This window comes from Pongo pygmaeus, chromosome 12 (genome assembly GCF_028885625.2).
Source record: "Pongo pygmaeus isolate AG05252 chromosome 12, NHGRI_mPonPyg2-v2.0_pri, whole genome shotgun sequence".
Classification (NCBI taxonomy): domain Eukaryota; kingdom Metazoa; phylum Chordata; class Mammalia; order Primates; family Hominidae; genus Pongo; species Pongo pygmaeus.
Window position 1 is genome coordinate 70,312,684 of NC_072385.2, and position 15,164 is coordinate 70,327,847.

General features: G+C 34.8%; 1 protein-coding gene across 7 annotated transcripts in view; it reads left to right on the plus strand.

Annotated features, from left to right (window-relative positions):
- The window catches only part of WDPCP (WD repeat containing planar cell polarity effector), a 464,584-nt gene that overhangs the window by 318,728 nt on the left and 130,692 nt on the right, over positions 1-15,164 (plus strand). For 2 of the 7 annotated variants that reach the window (XM_063648672.1, XM_054475134.2), the window contains exon 14: positions 6,551-6,653. The exons of 3 other annotated variants lie outside the window; for them this stretch is intronic. In XM_063648672.1, coding sequence (XP_063504742.1) covers positions 6,551-6,653 — 103 coding nt within the window. Of the gene's footprint in view, positions 1-6,550; positions 6,654-9,539; positions 9,951-15,164 lie in introns of those variants that run through there. 2 more of the 7 variants (XM_063648676.1, XM_063648677.1) reach the window with 2 other exon arrangements.

The following is a 15,164-nucleotide window of genomic DNA, read 5'->3' on the forward strand; positions in this document are numbered from 1 at the left end:
TTTTTATCATGACCAGATGTTGAATTTTGTCAGGTGCTTTTTCTGCATCTATTGAGATGGTCATGCAGTTTTTGTCCTTCATCTTGTTAATACAGTGTATCACACTTATTGATTTATATATGTTGAACCATACTTGCGTTTCTGGGATAAATACCACTTCATCATGGTGAATGATCTTTTTTAATGTGCCACTGAATTTGGTTTGATAGTATTTTGTTGAGGATTTTTGCATCTATGTTCATCAGGGACGTTGGGCTGTAATTTTCTTTTATTGTAATGTCTTTGTCTGGCTTTGGTATCAGGGTAATGCTGGCCTCATAGTGAGTTTGGAAGTATGTCCTCTTCAGTTTGTTGGAAGAGCTTGAGAAGGACTGGTTTTACTTTTTCTTTCAGTGTTTGGTGTAATTCAGCAGTGAAACCATCAGATCCTGGGCTTTTCTTTTTGATTATTTATTCAGTCTCCTTTCTCATTATTGGTCTGTTCAGGCTTTCTATTTCTTTCTTTCCTGACTTAGTAGACTGCATGTTTCTTGGAGCTCATTCATTTCTTCTAGGTTATCCAAGTTGTTGGTATAGAGTTGTTCATAGTAGTAGTATGTTGTGATTCTTTGTATTTCTGTGGTATACAGTTATAATGTCTCCTGTTTCATTTCTGATTTTATTTGAATCTTCTCTTTTTTCTTTGTTAGTTTACCAAAAGGTTAGTCAGTTTTGTTTATCTTTTCAAAAACCAACTTTTAGTTTTCTTGATCTCTTCTATTATTTTTCTAGTATCTATTTTGTTTCTTTTTTCTCTTTATTATTTCCTTCCAAGTTTGGGCTTATTCTTCTTTTTCTAGTTCCTTGAGGTGTAATGTTAGATTGTTTGAGATATTCTTTTCTGAAGTAGGCACTTTTTACCATATACTCTCTTAGGACTACTTTTGCTGCATCTTATACGTTTTGGTATATTGTGTTTTCATTTTTGTTTGTCCAAGGTATTTGTAAATTTCATCTTTGGCCAATTGGTTGTTCAGAAAGATGCTTCATTTATACATGTTTGTGAGTTTTCCAAGATTGTTCCTGTTACTGATTTATAGTTTCATGCCATTGTGGTCAGAAAATATATGATTTCAGTCCTCCTAAATTTGTTAAGACTAGTTTTGTGGCCCAGCATATCATATGTTCTGAAGAATGTTCAATGTACACTTGAAAAGAATTTATATTCTGTTTCTGTTGGATGCTGATGCTGTAAAATATCTGTTAGGTCCATTTTTTAAATTGTAGTTTAAATTGATGTCTCCTCATTGATTTTCTCTTTAGATGATCCAGTGTTGAAAGTGGGGGTAATGAAGTCTACTACTATTATTGTATTGCAATCTCTCTCTCCCTTCAAACATATTAATATTTGCTTCATATATTCATGGGCTGCAATGTTTAATGCAAATATATTTACCATTGTTATAACTTCTTGATGAACTGAACCTTTATCACTATAAGATGACCTTCTTTTTCTCTTTTCATAGTGGAGTTTCACCGTGTTAGCCAGAATGGTCTCGATCTCCTGACCTTGTGATCCACCCGCCTCAGCCTCCCAAAGTGCTGGGATTACAGGCGTGAGGCACCGCACCCAGCCTTTTTACTAAAAGTATATCTTGTCTGATGGAAGTATAGCTATCTCCAGTCTTTCCATTTCTATTTGAATGGAATATCTTTTTCCCATCCATTTACTTTCAGTCTGTGTGTCCTCAGAGGTGAAGTGAGCCTCTTGTACACAGCATGTAGTTGGGTCTTCCAGACAAGTGATTCTAAACAAGTAGCATATAGTAACATAGTCCACTAGTCTGTTAGAACCATGATAGCTAGGCATCTGGCCAGGGGTACATCCATGTTTTACAGGGCCTGAAGCTGATATAATTTGAGGAATTTTTTTTTAAGAAAAAGGATTTACATTTTCAGATACAAAATTAGATACCAGAAAGGACTTCTACAAGTAAGAGGTAATGAAGCTTAAGCTTCATTAGCTTCATGGAAAATTCATCTCTGTATCTGGCACTTAGTAAACATTGCATAGTTATTTGCAGAATGATTTTTGATTAGCTAATATCTGTTGATTAGAACTAATGTTACAATGAGTATGGCTACCCTGCTGGTGGCCACTTGTTTGCAATTTCTTCAGTATATTTAGACTTAACAGTACCTTAGCATTAGTCTCAATGAGCTTTACTCCATGTCCATTATTCCTGTATGTGCTAGCCTACTCAGGTAAAGGACATAAAAATGAAATATACAGCCAAGTGGGTTTTATTTTCTTATTTCATTTAGACTATGACCATTTCCCAGACATTTGTTGTCTTAATCCATTTTCTGCTGCTACAACAGCATACCACAAACTGGGTAATTTATAAAGAAAACAGATTCAGTTTTCAGCTCTAGATTTTAACAGATTCAGTTAACAGCTCTAGAGGCTGTGAAGTCCGAGAGCATGGTGCTGGGATCTGGTAAGAGTGATCCCATGGTGAAGGGTGGAAGGCAGAGTAAACACATGAGACAGAGAAAGGAAATTGGGCCAAATTCACTTTTACAACAAACCCATTCTTTTGATAACTAACCCACTCCTGTGATAACAGCATTAATCTGTTCATGATGGCAGAGCCCTCATGACCTAATCCTCTCTTAAGGGCCCCACCTTCCAATACCATTGCATTGGCAATTAAGTTTCAACATGTGTTTTGGTGGGACATTCATATCATAGCATTTAATTGTGTAAATCAAACATTTAAACTAAATTCCTAGGCTAAATTTATCAAAAATTATTAAACGAAGTCAGAAGATAGCCACTGGAGAGGTGATATAGATACTAGACATGTCTTTCACCAGATCCTAAAGCTTAATTAACTCTGTCAGACCTCAGGGGCATGGAATTATAGAAGTATACTGTTGAATGCATTTTGCTTAAGTCCACATTCAAATATATGAATAATGAGGAGGTCCACAAGTGAATCAGCAAATAAATGGACTGCATAGTATGTTTCCAAACAGATTATGAAATTAAGACTTTCATGGGAGAGATATAATATCAATTTAAGAACTATTAATGTTTGCCCTCTTAGCCAGTACCTGTAGTCCCACCTACTCAGGAGACTGAAGCAGAAGGTTCACTTGAGCCCAGGAGTTTGAATCTAGCCTGGGCAGAGTAAAACATGATCTCTTTTATTTTTATGTTTTAATTTGCCCTCTTCAAATCGACGACCCCAATTCCCTACAACTTTTTTTAAAATACAGGGGAGAAATCACAGAATTAAGGAAGAATGCAAAAATAAGAGACAGAAAATGTTCCAGAATTCATTTGTTGACCACAGATCTTATAGCCCACACTTACTTCTAAACATAAAGTACTCATAATAGTACCACAAATAGAACCATCTATATATGGGTATGTTTCTTGTTTCTTTTTCTTTTTCTTTTTTTGGTTTATATGGCTGTATATCAGTGTTCTATAGTTTTAAAATTAACTAGAATAAGTTTTAGATATTCTTGACCATTTGTTTTGACCTATTTATCAAGTTGAGGGCATTTTGATTAGAACTCCACTGAGTTTTACAGAATATATGGGGTCAGAATTGAAATCTTCATAAATGTATGGTCTTCCTAGATATAAGCATGTGTATGTCTGTATTTTAATCAGATGTTCATTTATGTTCTTTAGTAATGGTTGGTAATGTCTTCTCAAATGTATTGCATATTTTTTGCTTTCAATAATAAATACAAAGTTTATCAAAGAACAGAAAACAGGGAAAGCCACCTAACTCATTTTATAAGGCCAGTGTAATCTTGATACCAGTCGAGGGCAGTCCAAGTAAACAAAGTCACAGACTATTCTTAAGAGCATAGATGTAAAAATCTTAAATATTAGCAAAGTTGAAAAAAGTATATATTTTCAACTTACCAAATTCTTCTCTGAATATAAGGATCTATTATGAAAGTATCATGCTATTCTTGGATTAAAAATTAAAAACCACATGATGATTTTGATTGTACATTTTAGTTGCCCCCAGTTTTTCACTGTTACAAACAATGCTTTAATTACCAATCTTGGACACTGTCCCATCATTTCCTTAGGAAGATTTACCAAAAGTATATTTTAATTTATGATATATTGTTAAAATACAGGGCCAGCAAACTTTCTCTACAAAGGGCCAGATAGCAAATATTAGAGATTTGTGAGCCAAGAGGCAAAACTGAAGTTATCATGTAGGTACTTATATAACAAGACAGGAAATTTCCATAAATCTTTATTGATGAAATTAAAAGAGGACAATTTTTGTGATATAGCTCTACATATGTGAAGAATGGAATCCTTTTCAGAGGAGGTAAAATTTCACTTAATTGGGTTTGAAAGCTGGTGTTTCCTATCATCAAAATCTTTAGCTAACGTTCATCTGTTAATGCTTATCTACAATGAGATTTTACATATTTCACCTTTGAAAATGTCTTTCCACATATATAAGTACTGCCAAATACTGATATCAATCCATGAGTATATGCTTTTAATTGAGTATATTCAACAGACTGGCAGGCATTTTTAGAATTCTATTAGCTAAAAGGCTAGAATGCCTTTTAGCATGTCATTACATTGCAAATCACTTCCAATTAAAGTTCCTCAATTGCACAGTTAAATGGATTTTGGAATATGTAAATTTCCTTTGCACTTGCATCAAGGTCTGAAAAACACTGCTGTAGTTTGAAATCAGAAAATATATTGCTGAAAATTTGTGTAGGAATGGAGATTAAAAAAAAAAAAAACAGAAAAAAAAAACCTTTCGACAGTGCAGGAAGTATGTGATGCAGCCTGTCATTACTTGCAATTCAAACAATGTTCTCGTTGAAATGAAATGACTTTATCACAGTATGTTTCACATATAAGCACTGTTTTACATTGTAACTTTAGCTTGAAACATTTTCAAATCTGCAGCGAAAGCTAATTTCAAAGCCACTCAGCATTCAATAGCAGTGATTGAGCACAGTGCTTCCAACCATTAAAAATGTAAAAACCATTTTTAACTTGAGGACTGTATCAAAAGCAGGCTAGATTTGGCCCATGGGCCATAGCTTACTGATCCTTGGCTCTATAAAGTCTTAACCGGCCGGGTGCGGTGGCTCACGCCTGTAATCCCAGCACTTTCGGAGGCCGAGGCGGGCAGATCACAAGGTCAGGAGTTCGAGACCAGCCTGATCATCATGGTGAAACCCCGTCTCTACTAAAAATACAAATGTTAGCCAGGCATGGTGGTGCGTGCCTGTAATCCCGGCTACTCAAGAGGCAGAGGCAAGAGAATCACTTGAACTGGAGAGGCAGAGGTTTCAGTGAGCTGAGATCATGCCACTGCACTCCAGCCTGGCAACAGAGTGAGACTCTGTCTCAAAAAATAAATAAATAAAGTCTTAACCAATTATATTCCCAGTAAATGTTACATGCCTGTTTTCCCAAAACTTTTCAACCTGTAATTATTATTTACTTTTAAAGATTTATCCAATTCGAAATTACATTTTTCAGCTTGCATTTATTTGCATAAGGTCACATATCTTTTAATGATAAGCCATTTATATTTATTTCTTCACTGTAAACTGGTTGTTCATATTCTTTTCCCATTTTTATTTCAATAAAATTTTCATTCCAACAATTATTCTGCGTAGCAAAAAGAGATCTAAATCCTTTTTAGTGACTCCACTTGTTCAGTAGTATTTTTCACTGCTTTCTCCCACACATCCAACACTCCTTCCATATCGAAAGATCTGCCATTGTCTGAGAGAGTTGTGTTTTCTCAAGCTTCTCTGCATATCTGCACCAGATGTCATTCATTCCCTGTCACCTTTTCTCCATTTTCCCCGTCTTACAGTAACTCTTATTCACCCTTCAAGACTACCATCAGAGATCAGTTCCTCCTCTTTGGCTCCACAGCACTCTGCACATATGTGCTATAAAATCTATCATACTTTTTTGTAATTAACTATTGGTTTACAGTGGTCTTTCTCCCCACTGAGCATACAGCTTTTTGAGATATGGTATTATAATTGATCGCCATACTCCAAAACAGTGCCCAGCACTTAGTCGGTACTAATTATTTGAGTTCAAAATACTAGGAATATTAATAATAACAAATATATGCCAGATGCAGCAACAAATCTGTTTAGTATCCCTTATATCGTGCTTAGCATAATATACAATTAAAATTTGAAGACACACCCTTGGATATTAATGTCTTACCAAAGAAAAATAGCAATTAACATTTTTATTCCCTGACAAAACTATGTCACTTTATTAAAAACTTGTATTTTCCCTCACAGCTTAAAATAATTTATTTAAATACTTGACTTTAGTTATAGCTGTGATCTCCAATTCAGAAAAATTTACTTCTACTAGAAAACTAAGAAACTTAAAATACAGAAAAGAATATTTGCAAACTGTTTCTATTTTGTAATCTGGACAATAAGTTTCCTTCAAAATCCTCCTGGTAACTTGAGCAAGATTCATTTTGAATCAGTCTTTTATTTTGCTTTATTTCCTCAGGATATTCATTACCTTGCACTAGATAAAGGTGAATTGGCACTAGCTGAAGTGGCAAGAAAAAGAGCTAGTGACATTGATGCAGAATCAATAACCTCTGGGGTTGGTAAGAATTAATGCTATTTTAAAGTGCTTTTTATTTTAATCAATAGTTAGTATCATTTCTATTTATGTTTGGAGGACATGGTTGGTTAATTTGAATTACTTTGTTTGTAAAGACAGTGCCTTATAAAAAGAAGAATTAAGCTTTGACAAACAGCACAATGTTGATACACAAGTTGGAATTGTGTTTATGTGAAAATTTCTAATCAGTGATTACTATAGTCATCATTTAGCAAAAAGTCAAAAGGATATTCTTTTCATAAGATTTTGGGAGAAAGAGCTTAGTATTATCATAGTGCTGTTACTAAAATTAACCAATACAGAAATTTATATAATCCTTTATTTATACACAGATGTGTCATTTCTCAAAAGAATTCTCTCCTATATCAGGCAAAGTATTTCATATGAGATTTTGGGTTTGATGGGTGATTGTTTTTGTTTAGAAGCTGCTAGAATCATTTTAAACCATGGTATTCTGAAGAAGACAGATCAGAAGCCTTAGAATGAATTTAAAAGTCTATTTAAATTTTATAACATAAAAAATGAAAGTTTATAAAAAGTATGGTAATATCAACACTAACATCTTTTTTTAAACTCAGTTTATCTAATGCTGCTAAATTGAGCAATATTGATACTTAGAAATCCAATTCCTTTTCTTCTTGAGTATTTATTATTCCTAAATTAGGCAAAGAACCTTCAGGGTTGTACTAGAATTCATTTTTCTGTGGAACTCCTCTGAAACAAATAAGTTTTAAAAAGATTTCCACTTTGTAAGTGCTTGAAAAATCTTATACAAGCCTCTCCATTGACAGATCTTGTGCTTTGTTTTTGTAATGCTGTTTGCAGCCAAAGGCACCAATTGTCAGCTTCTCTCTGATGCCACCACATAGATCTAATCTTCAAGGTGGTACTGAGGGACTCAAAGCTATTCCAGCAGGGTAGCTCTAAACCTGAATACCAGGGCTGACAGGTACTAGCAAGATAATTCCATTCTCCTTCCTCCATCCTGAAAGTGTTCCAAATTGATTAGACCACTTTCATATCTCCGTTTCTAATGGATAAGGAATACTCTCACTATTAATGCAGTATTGGATAAGAATAACTGTAATTGACCTATCACTATATCTTGTTACTTTCTAGGGAGGGATATTAATGTGTGTACTACTACTAATAATAGCACCTAATATTTATTGAATGTTAAGTTACAGATAACTAATTTTCACCACAACTCTGTGAAGTAAGTACAATTTAAATTTGCTATGAGAAGTCACTTCTAACTAAATGATGAAAGCATAGCATGTTTATAGGAATGACGATGTTATATGATGGGGAAATATCCTCCACCCCTATCCCTCTAGCCATTTAGGAAAACAAAGCAGGAAGTTAAGTCATAGCCAATTTTCTGGGAATTTTCCTTAGTTGTCCTGTACCCTGCCTTTTCTTCCAGGGTATCAGATATAATGAGGGCCATGTTTGCATTTTAAAGCTATTTAAAACTAGTAAGAGTGAAAGAGAATGTGAAGAGATTATCACAAAATTTCAGCAAAATGAAGAAACTCCCCAATTCACCAAAATGCATCTCATTTCCTGTGTATTCTCTGATGAGGTTACTGTGGCCAGCAGATAATTCCTAGCCAGAAAGCTTAGTGTACCCACTTTGAGCCCTGCGTCATTTCTAGCAAATATATTTTCACTGATACCCTGTGACTTCCCTTTTCTCAGCCTTGTCTCAGGCCTCAGCCTTTGACCTAGATTACTATGTTTTGACAAAGATACTATTAAATAACATCAGTAACTTTCAAGAGGTTGCCCTATTACATGAATGTTCTACTCTAGTTTTGCTGCAGAAAACTGGGTGATTCTCACTCATAATTCCGAATGGAATTAACAAAGAATTTCTTGTTTCCTCATCATGGTCTCTACCTAGTTCTTTTTTGCAGCCCACATCATGCTGGGGAAAGCTAATTTTCTCTCAAATTCCCTCAATTTAATTGAATTATTCTCTTAAACTTATCCCAAAGCTGAAAGTTATTAAATTTTTGGCTTTCAAAGTGGTTCTTTGATGCAAGCAAGGAGCCAAATTATGTAAGATAGCAAAAGAGTAGTTCCATTTACATGGGAAAGTCTGTAAAAAAGCATCAGGCATAAATACTGTCACCATAGTTAAAAGCAAGAGGTGCCAAAGGAAAAGCTGGATGATGATAATCTGAACAATTTGGTAATTTTTAAACTTTTTATTGAAGTCTAACATGCATACAGAAAAGTGCACAAAACATAAGCATGTGACTCAATGAATTTCACAAAGTGAACACATCCTTGTAAACAGTATCCTGACCAAGTAACATATGTTACCAGGACCCCAGAAGCCTTCCTATATCCACTTCAAGATGCTATAATCTTAGCCCAACTGTCCAGATTTGTAACATTATAGACTAATTTTGCCTTTTTTCAAACTTAAATGGATTCATACCTATATTATTTTGTATTTGGCTCCTTTTATTCAACATTATGAATCTGAGAATCTTTCATATTGTTGCATATAGTTATAATTCTTCCACTCTTATTGCTGTATAACAATATTCCAATGCATGAATGTACTTCAATTTATTCTACTTTAGATGGATATTTGAGTTGTTTCAAGTTTGGGGCTAATGTGAATAGTGTTGCTATGAACATTCTTGTGTATGTCTTTTAATGGACATAGGTATGCAGATCTGTTTGACTGTGCTTAGAAGTTGAATTCCTGTGACATAGGATATGCAGCCTTAGTAGCTACTTCCAGTTTTCCAAAGTAGTTGTTAACAATTTCCCTTCTCACCAGCAGTACGTAAGAGTTCCAGTTTTGGCCATCCTCACTGATGCTTGATATTGTCTCTCTTTTTCATTTTAGCCATTCCAGTGGAAAAGGTATTGTAATTTTGTATATGTGACAGTATAATATATAGGCTGTTTCTGGACCATGTTCTATTTTATTACTCTGTTTGTCTATACTTGCACAAATATCTCACTGCTTTAAGCAACTCTGGCTGTCAATGTTATTATTTAGTAGTGCAAATGCCCAGCTTTGTTCTTTAAGATAGACTTGGCTATCCTTCCATATAAATCTCAAAATCAGCTTATACCCTGACTCAAGGAAAAAAAAAAAAAAAACAGTGGGGGCTGAAATTCTGGTTAGAATCTCACTTAATTCGTAGATACATTTGGGCTGAATTTATTTCTTTATAATATTGTTTTCCAATCCATGAATATGATCTATCCCTCCATTTATTTAGGCCTTCTCTATTTCTTATGAAAAATGTTTTGTAGTTTTCATATTAGTGGTCTTCCACATCTTCCTTTAGATTTAAGTATTTCTTTTTCTCCTCTGTATGTGGTAATCTTATTTTTAAATTTCATTTTCTGTTTTATTTCTGGTATATATACAATTGACTGTTGTATATATTGACCTTATATCCAGCAATAAGTGATAAATTCGCTTATTAATGCCAACAGTTAGTAAATTCTTTTGAATTTTCTGCATCCAAATCATGTCGTCTGGAAATGTGTTAGTCTCTTTGCATTGCTATAAAGGAATACTTGAGACTGAGTAATTTATAAAGAAAAAAGGTTTATTTTGGTTCAAGGTTCTTCAGGCTACATGAGAAATATGGTGCTGGCATCTGCACCTGGTGAGGCCTCAGGAAGCTTCAAATCATGGTAGAAGGTAAAGGGGGAGATGCCATATCACATGGTAAGAGAGGAAGAAACAGAGAGAGGAGGAGGACCCAGGCTCCTTTAAACAGCTACCTCTCATGTGAACTAACAGAGCAAGAACTCACTTCTTACCATGGGGAGGGCACCAAGCCATGTAAGAGGGATCTGCCTTCATGACCCAAACACCTCCCATGAGGCCCTACCTCCAACATGGGGTATTACATTTCAATATGAGAGTTGGAGGGGACAAACATCCAAACCATATCAGCAAATAAGGACATTTTAATTCCTTCCTTTCTAGTTCTTATGCCTTTTACTTCTCTTTCCTTATTATTGCACTGACTAAAAGCTCTAGTATAAAGATAAGTAGAAGTTGTGACCGGCATTATTTTCTATTTCTTGATTCTTAGGGAAAGCTTTCAATAATTCACCAGTTAGCATAAAGTTTTCCCCAGGTTTTTAATAAACCTTTTATTCATATTAATAAAGTTCCCTTCAGTAACTAGTTTGCTAAGAGTTTCTATCATGAATAGGTATTGAATTTTATCGAATACTTTTCCTGTGCCTATCAAGATTATCGTGATCTTTCTCCTTTGTTCTATTAATATAGTGAATTGCATTGATTTTCAAATGGCAAACTAACCTTACGTTCCAGAATAAATACTTCTTCATTGTGATGATGTATTTTTTACATATTCCTGCATTTCATTTACTATTTTTCAATGTTGGCATTTACATTCATGAGGGATCAGTCTTACAGACTCATGGTTTTGCTTCAATATCTCTGCCTAGTTTTGATATCTAGATTATTTTGACCTAATGCCTAAATGTCAAACATTCTAGAAAGGATACATCTGAACATGTAATAGTACTTTATAATCCAGCTATTTATATATGGCATATGTAACACTTCCTACAACTTAAAAATTTTACATTAATCTTGACTGTATTAATGTGAATATTTTGGTTTTGTAAAATATTATCATTGGAAGAAACTGGATAAAAGAGACATGAGACTTCTCCATTATTTCTTAGGACTGCATATTAATATATAATTATCTTTAAAAGTTTAATTTTTAAAGTTTATATTAATATAGTGTCCTATGTTAAGTACTGGAACAAACATTACCTTATTTGGTCCTCCCAAATTATCTCTAAAGGAGAAACTACTGTATTGGTGAATTTTTTAGAAGCTTTTTTCTTTAATAATTTCAACTTTTATTTTAGATTCAGGGGGCATATGTGCAGGTTTGTTACATGGGTATATTGCATGATGCTAAGATTTGGGGTATGAATGATCCCCATCACCCAGGTAGTAAGCAATAGTACCCAAGAAGTAGTTTTTCAGCCCTTGCTCCTTGCCCTTCTATTAGTCCCCAGTGTTTATTATTCCCATCTTTATGTCCATGTGTACCTAATGCTTTACTCCCACTTACATATGAGAATATGTGGTATTTGGTTTTCTATTACTGAGTTAATTCACTTAACAATAATGGCTTCCAGCTACAACTATGTTGCTGCAAAGGATGTGATTTCAGTCTTTTTTATGGCTGTATAGTTTTCCGTGGTGTATATATACTACATTTTCTTTATTCAGTCCATCATTGATGGGTTCCTAGGTTGATTCCATGTCTTTGCTATTGTGAGTAGTGCTGTGATGAACATACAAGTGCATGTGTCTTTTTGGCAAAACAATTTATTTTCCTTTGGGTATATACCCAGAAATGGGATCAACGGGTTGAATGATAGTTCTCAGTTTTTGAGAAATCTCCAGACTGTTTTCCACAGTGGCTGAATTAATTTACATTCCCACCAGCAGTGTATAAGCATTCCCTTTTCTCCACAACCTCACAGCATATGTTATTTTCTGACTTTTTAACAAAAGCCATTCTGACTGGTGTGAGATGGTATCTTATTGTGGTTTTGATCTGCATCTCTTTGATTAGTGACATTGAGCATTTTTTCATGTTTGTTGACTGCTTGTATGTCTGCTTTTGAGTAATGATTGTTCATGTCATTTGCATGCTTTTTAATGGACTTATTTGTTTTTATCTTGTTGATTTTAAGTTCTTCATAGATTCTGCTTATTAGTCCTTTGTTAAATGCATAGCATAGTTTGCAAATATTTTCTCTCATTCTGTAGGCTGTCTGTTTACTTTGTTGATAGTTTTTTTGATGTGCAGAAGCTCTTTGGTTTAATTGGGCCCCACTTGTCAATTTTTGTTATTGTTGCATTTATTTTTGAGGACTTAATCATAAATTTTTTACCAAGGCCAATGTCCAGAAGGACATTTCCTAGGTTTTCTTCTAGGATTCTTACATGATATGAGGTCATACGTTTAATTATTTAATTAATCTTAAGTTAATTTTTGTATATGGTGAAAAGATATGGCCAGCAAGCTATTCCAAAACCATTTATTGGATAGGGAGTCCTTTCCCAGCTTTTCTTGACTGTCGAAGATCAGATGCCTGTAGGTGTGTGGCTTTATTTCAGTGTTCTCTATTTTGTTACATTGGTCTCTGTGTCTGTTTTTGTACTAGTACTATGTTGTTTTGGTTACTGCAGACTTGTAGTATAGTTTAAAGTTGGGTAATGGTGATCCCTCCAGCTCTGTTCTTCATGCTTAAGATTGCTTTGGTTATCTGGGCTCTTTTTTGGTTCCATATGAATTTTAGAATGGTTTTTGTTCTATTTCTATGAAAAATGACCTTGGTAGTTTGATAGATACAGAGTTGAATCCATAGATTGCTTTGGGCAGTATGGACATTTTAATGATATTGATTCTTCCAATCCATGCACGTGGAAGTTTTTCCATGTGTTTGTGTCGTCTGTGATTTCTTTCAGCGGTATTTTGTAGTTCATTCACTTCCTTGGTTAGGTGTATTCCTATGTATTTTATTTTCTTTGTGTATGGATATTGTAAGTGGGATTATGTTCTTGACTTGGCTCTCAGCTTGAACGTTATTGGTATATAGAAATGGCACTGATTTTTCTGTTGATTTTTGTATCCAAAACATTACAGAAGTCATTTATCAGGTCTGGGAGTCTTCTGGTGAAGTCTTTAGGGTTTTCTATGTACAGAATCATATCATCAGCAAAGAGAGATAATCTTTTCCTCTTTGGATGCCTTTCATTTCTTTCTCTTCTCCTGATTTCTCTGGCTAGGACTTCCAGTACTTTTTTGAACAGGAATGATGAGTGTGGGCATCTTTGTCTTATTCCTGTTCTTAAGGGGAATGCTTCCGGCTTTTGCCATTCAGTATGATGTTGGCTATGGGTTTGTCATAGATGGCTCTTACTTTGAGGTCTGTTCCTTCTATGCCTAGCTTGTTGAGGGTTTTTTATCAAGAAGGATGTTGGATTTTATCAAAGGCTTTTTCCATGTCTATTGAGATAATCATATGGTTTTTGTTTTTAATTCTGTTCATGTGATGAATCACACTTATTGATCTGCATATGTTGAACCAACCTTGCATCCCAGGAATAAAGCCTGCTGATCATGGTGAATTAACTTTTTGATTTGCTGCTGGATTCGATGTGTTAGAATTTTGTTGAGGATTTTTGCATATATGTTCATCAGGCATATTGGCCTGTGGTTTTCTTTTTTCATTGTGTCTTTGCCAGGTTTTGGTATCAGGGTGGTTCTGGCTTCATAGAATGAGTTATGAAGGAGTTCCCTCCTACCTGATTTTTGGAAGAGTTTCAGTAGGATTGGTACAAGTTCTTCTTTGTACATCTAGTATAATTCAGCTGCAAATCCATCTGGTCCGGGGCTTTTTTAAAATTGGTAGGCTTTCTGGCCAGGCACAGTGGCTCACGCCTGTAATCCCAGCACTTTGGGAGTCCGAGGCAGGCAGATCATGAGGTCAGGAGATTGAGACCATCCTGGCTAACACGGTGAAACCCCGTCTCTACTAAAAATACAAAAAATTAGCCAGGCATGATGGCGAGTGACTGTAGTCCCAGCTACCTGGGAGGCTGAGGCAGGAGCATGGCGTGAACCCAGGAGGCGGAGGTTGCAGTGAGCCAAGATCATGCCACTGCACTCCAGCCTTGACGACAGAGCGAGACTCTGTCTCAAAAAAAAAAAAAAAAAAAATGGTAGGCTTATTATTGATTGAATTTCATAACTTGTTTATTGTTCTGTTCAGGGTTTCACTTTCTTTCTGGCTCAATCTTGGGAGGTGTGTGTTTCCAGGAATTTATCTATTTCCTCTACATTTTCTAGTTCGTGTGCATTGAGATGTTTGTATTAGTTTCTAAGGATCTTTTGTATATCTGTGGGATCACCGATAATATTACCTTTGTCATTTCTGATTGTGCTTATTTAGATCATCCTTCTTTCCTTTGTTATCAAACGAGTGGTCTATCATACCTGTTTATCCTTTCAAAGTATAAACTTTTGGTTTTGTTCATTCTTTGTATGGATTTTTGGATCTCAAGTTCATTTAGTTCTGCTCTGATATTAGTTACTTCATTTCTTCTGCTATCTTTGGGGTTAGTTTATTTTTGTTTTTCTAGTTCCTCTAGGTGTGATGTTAGATTGTTAATCTGAGATCTTTCTAACTTTTTGGTGCAGGCCTTTAGTTCTATAAACTTTGGAGAGATCATTTTTGTATAGGCAATGAAATAAGGTTACAGTGGAAATGCTCCATAAATTGCAAAAAATTGAGAGCCACTGCTCTATAGCAATTCTAATCAGTTTTCTATGGATATAGTTCCCAGATTGAACTCCTTAATATAATGGTGCCATAAAACACTCAGTAAAATAAAATATATATGGCTAAATACTTGAAGGATATATTAAGACAAACTAATTTC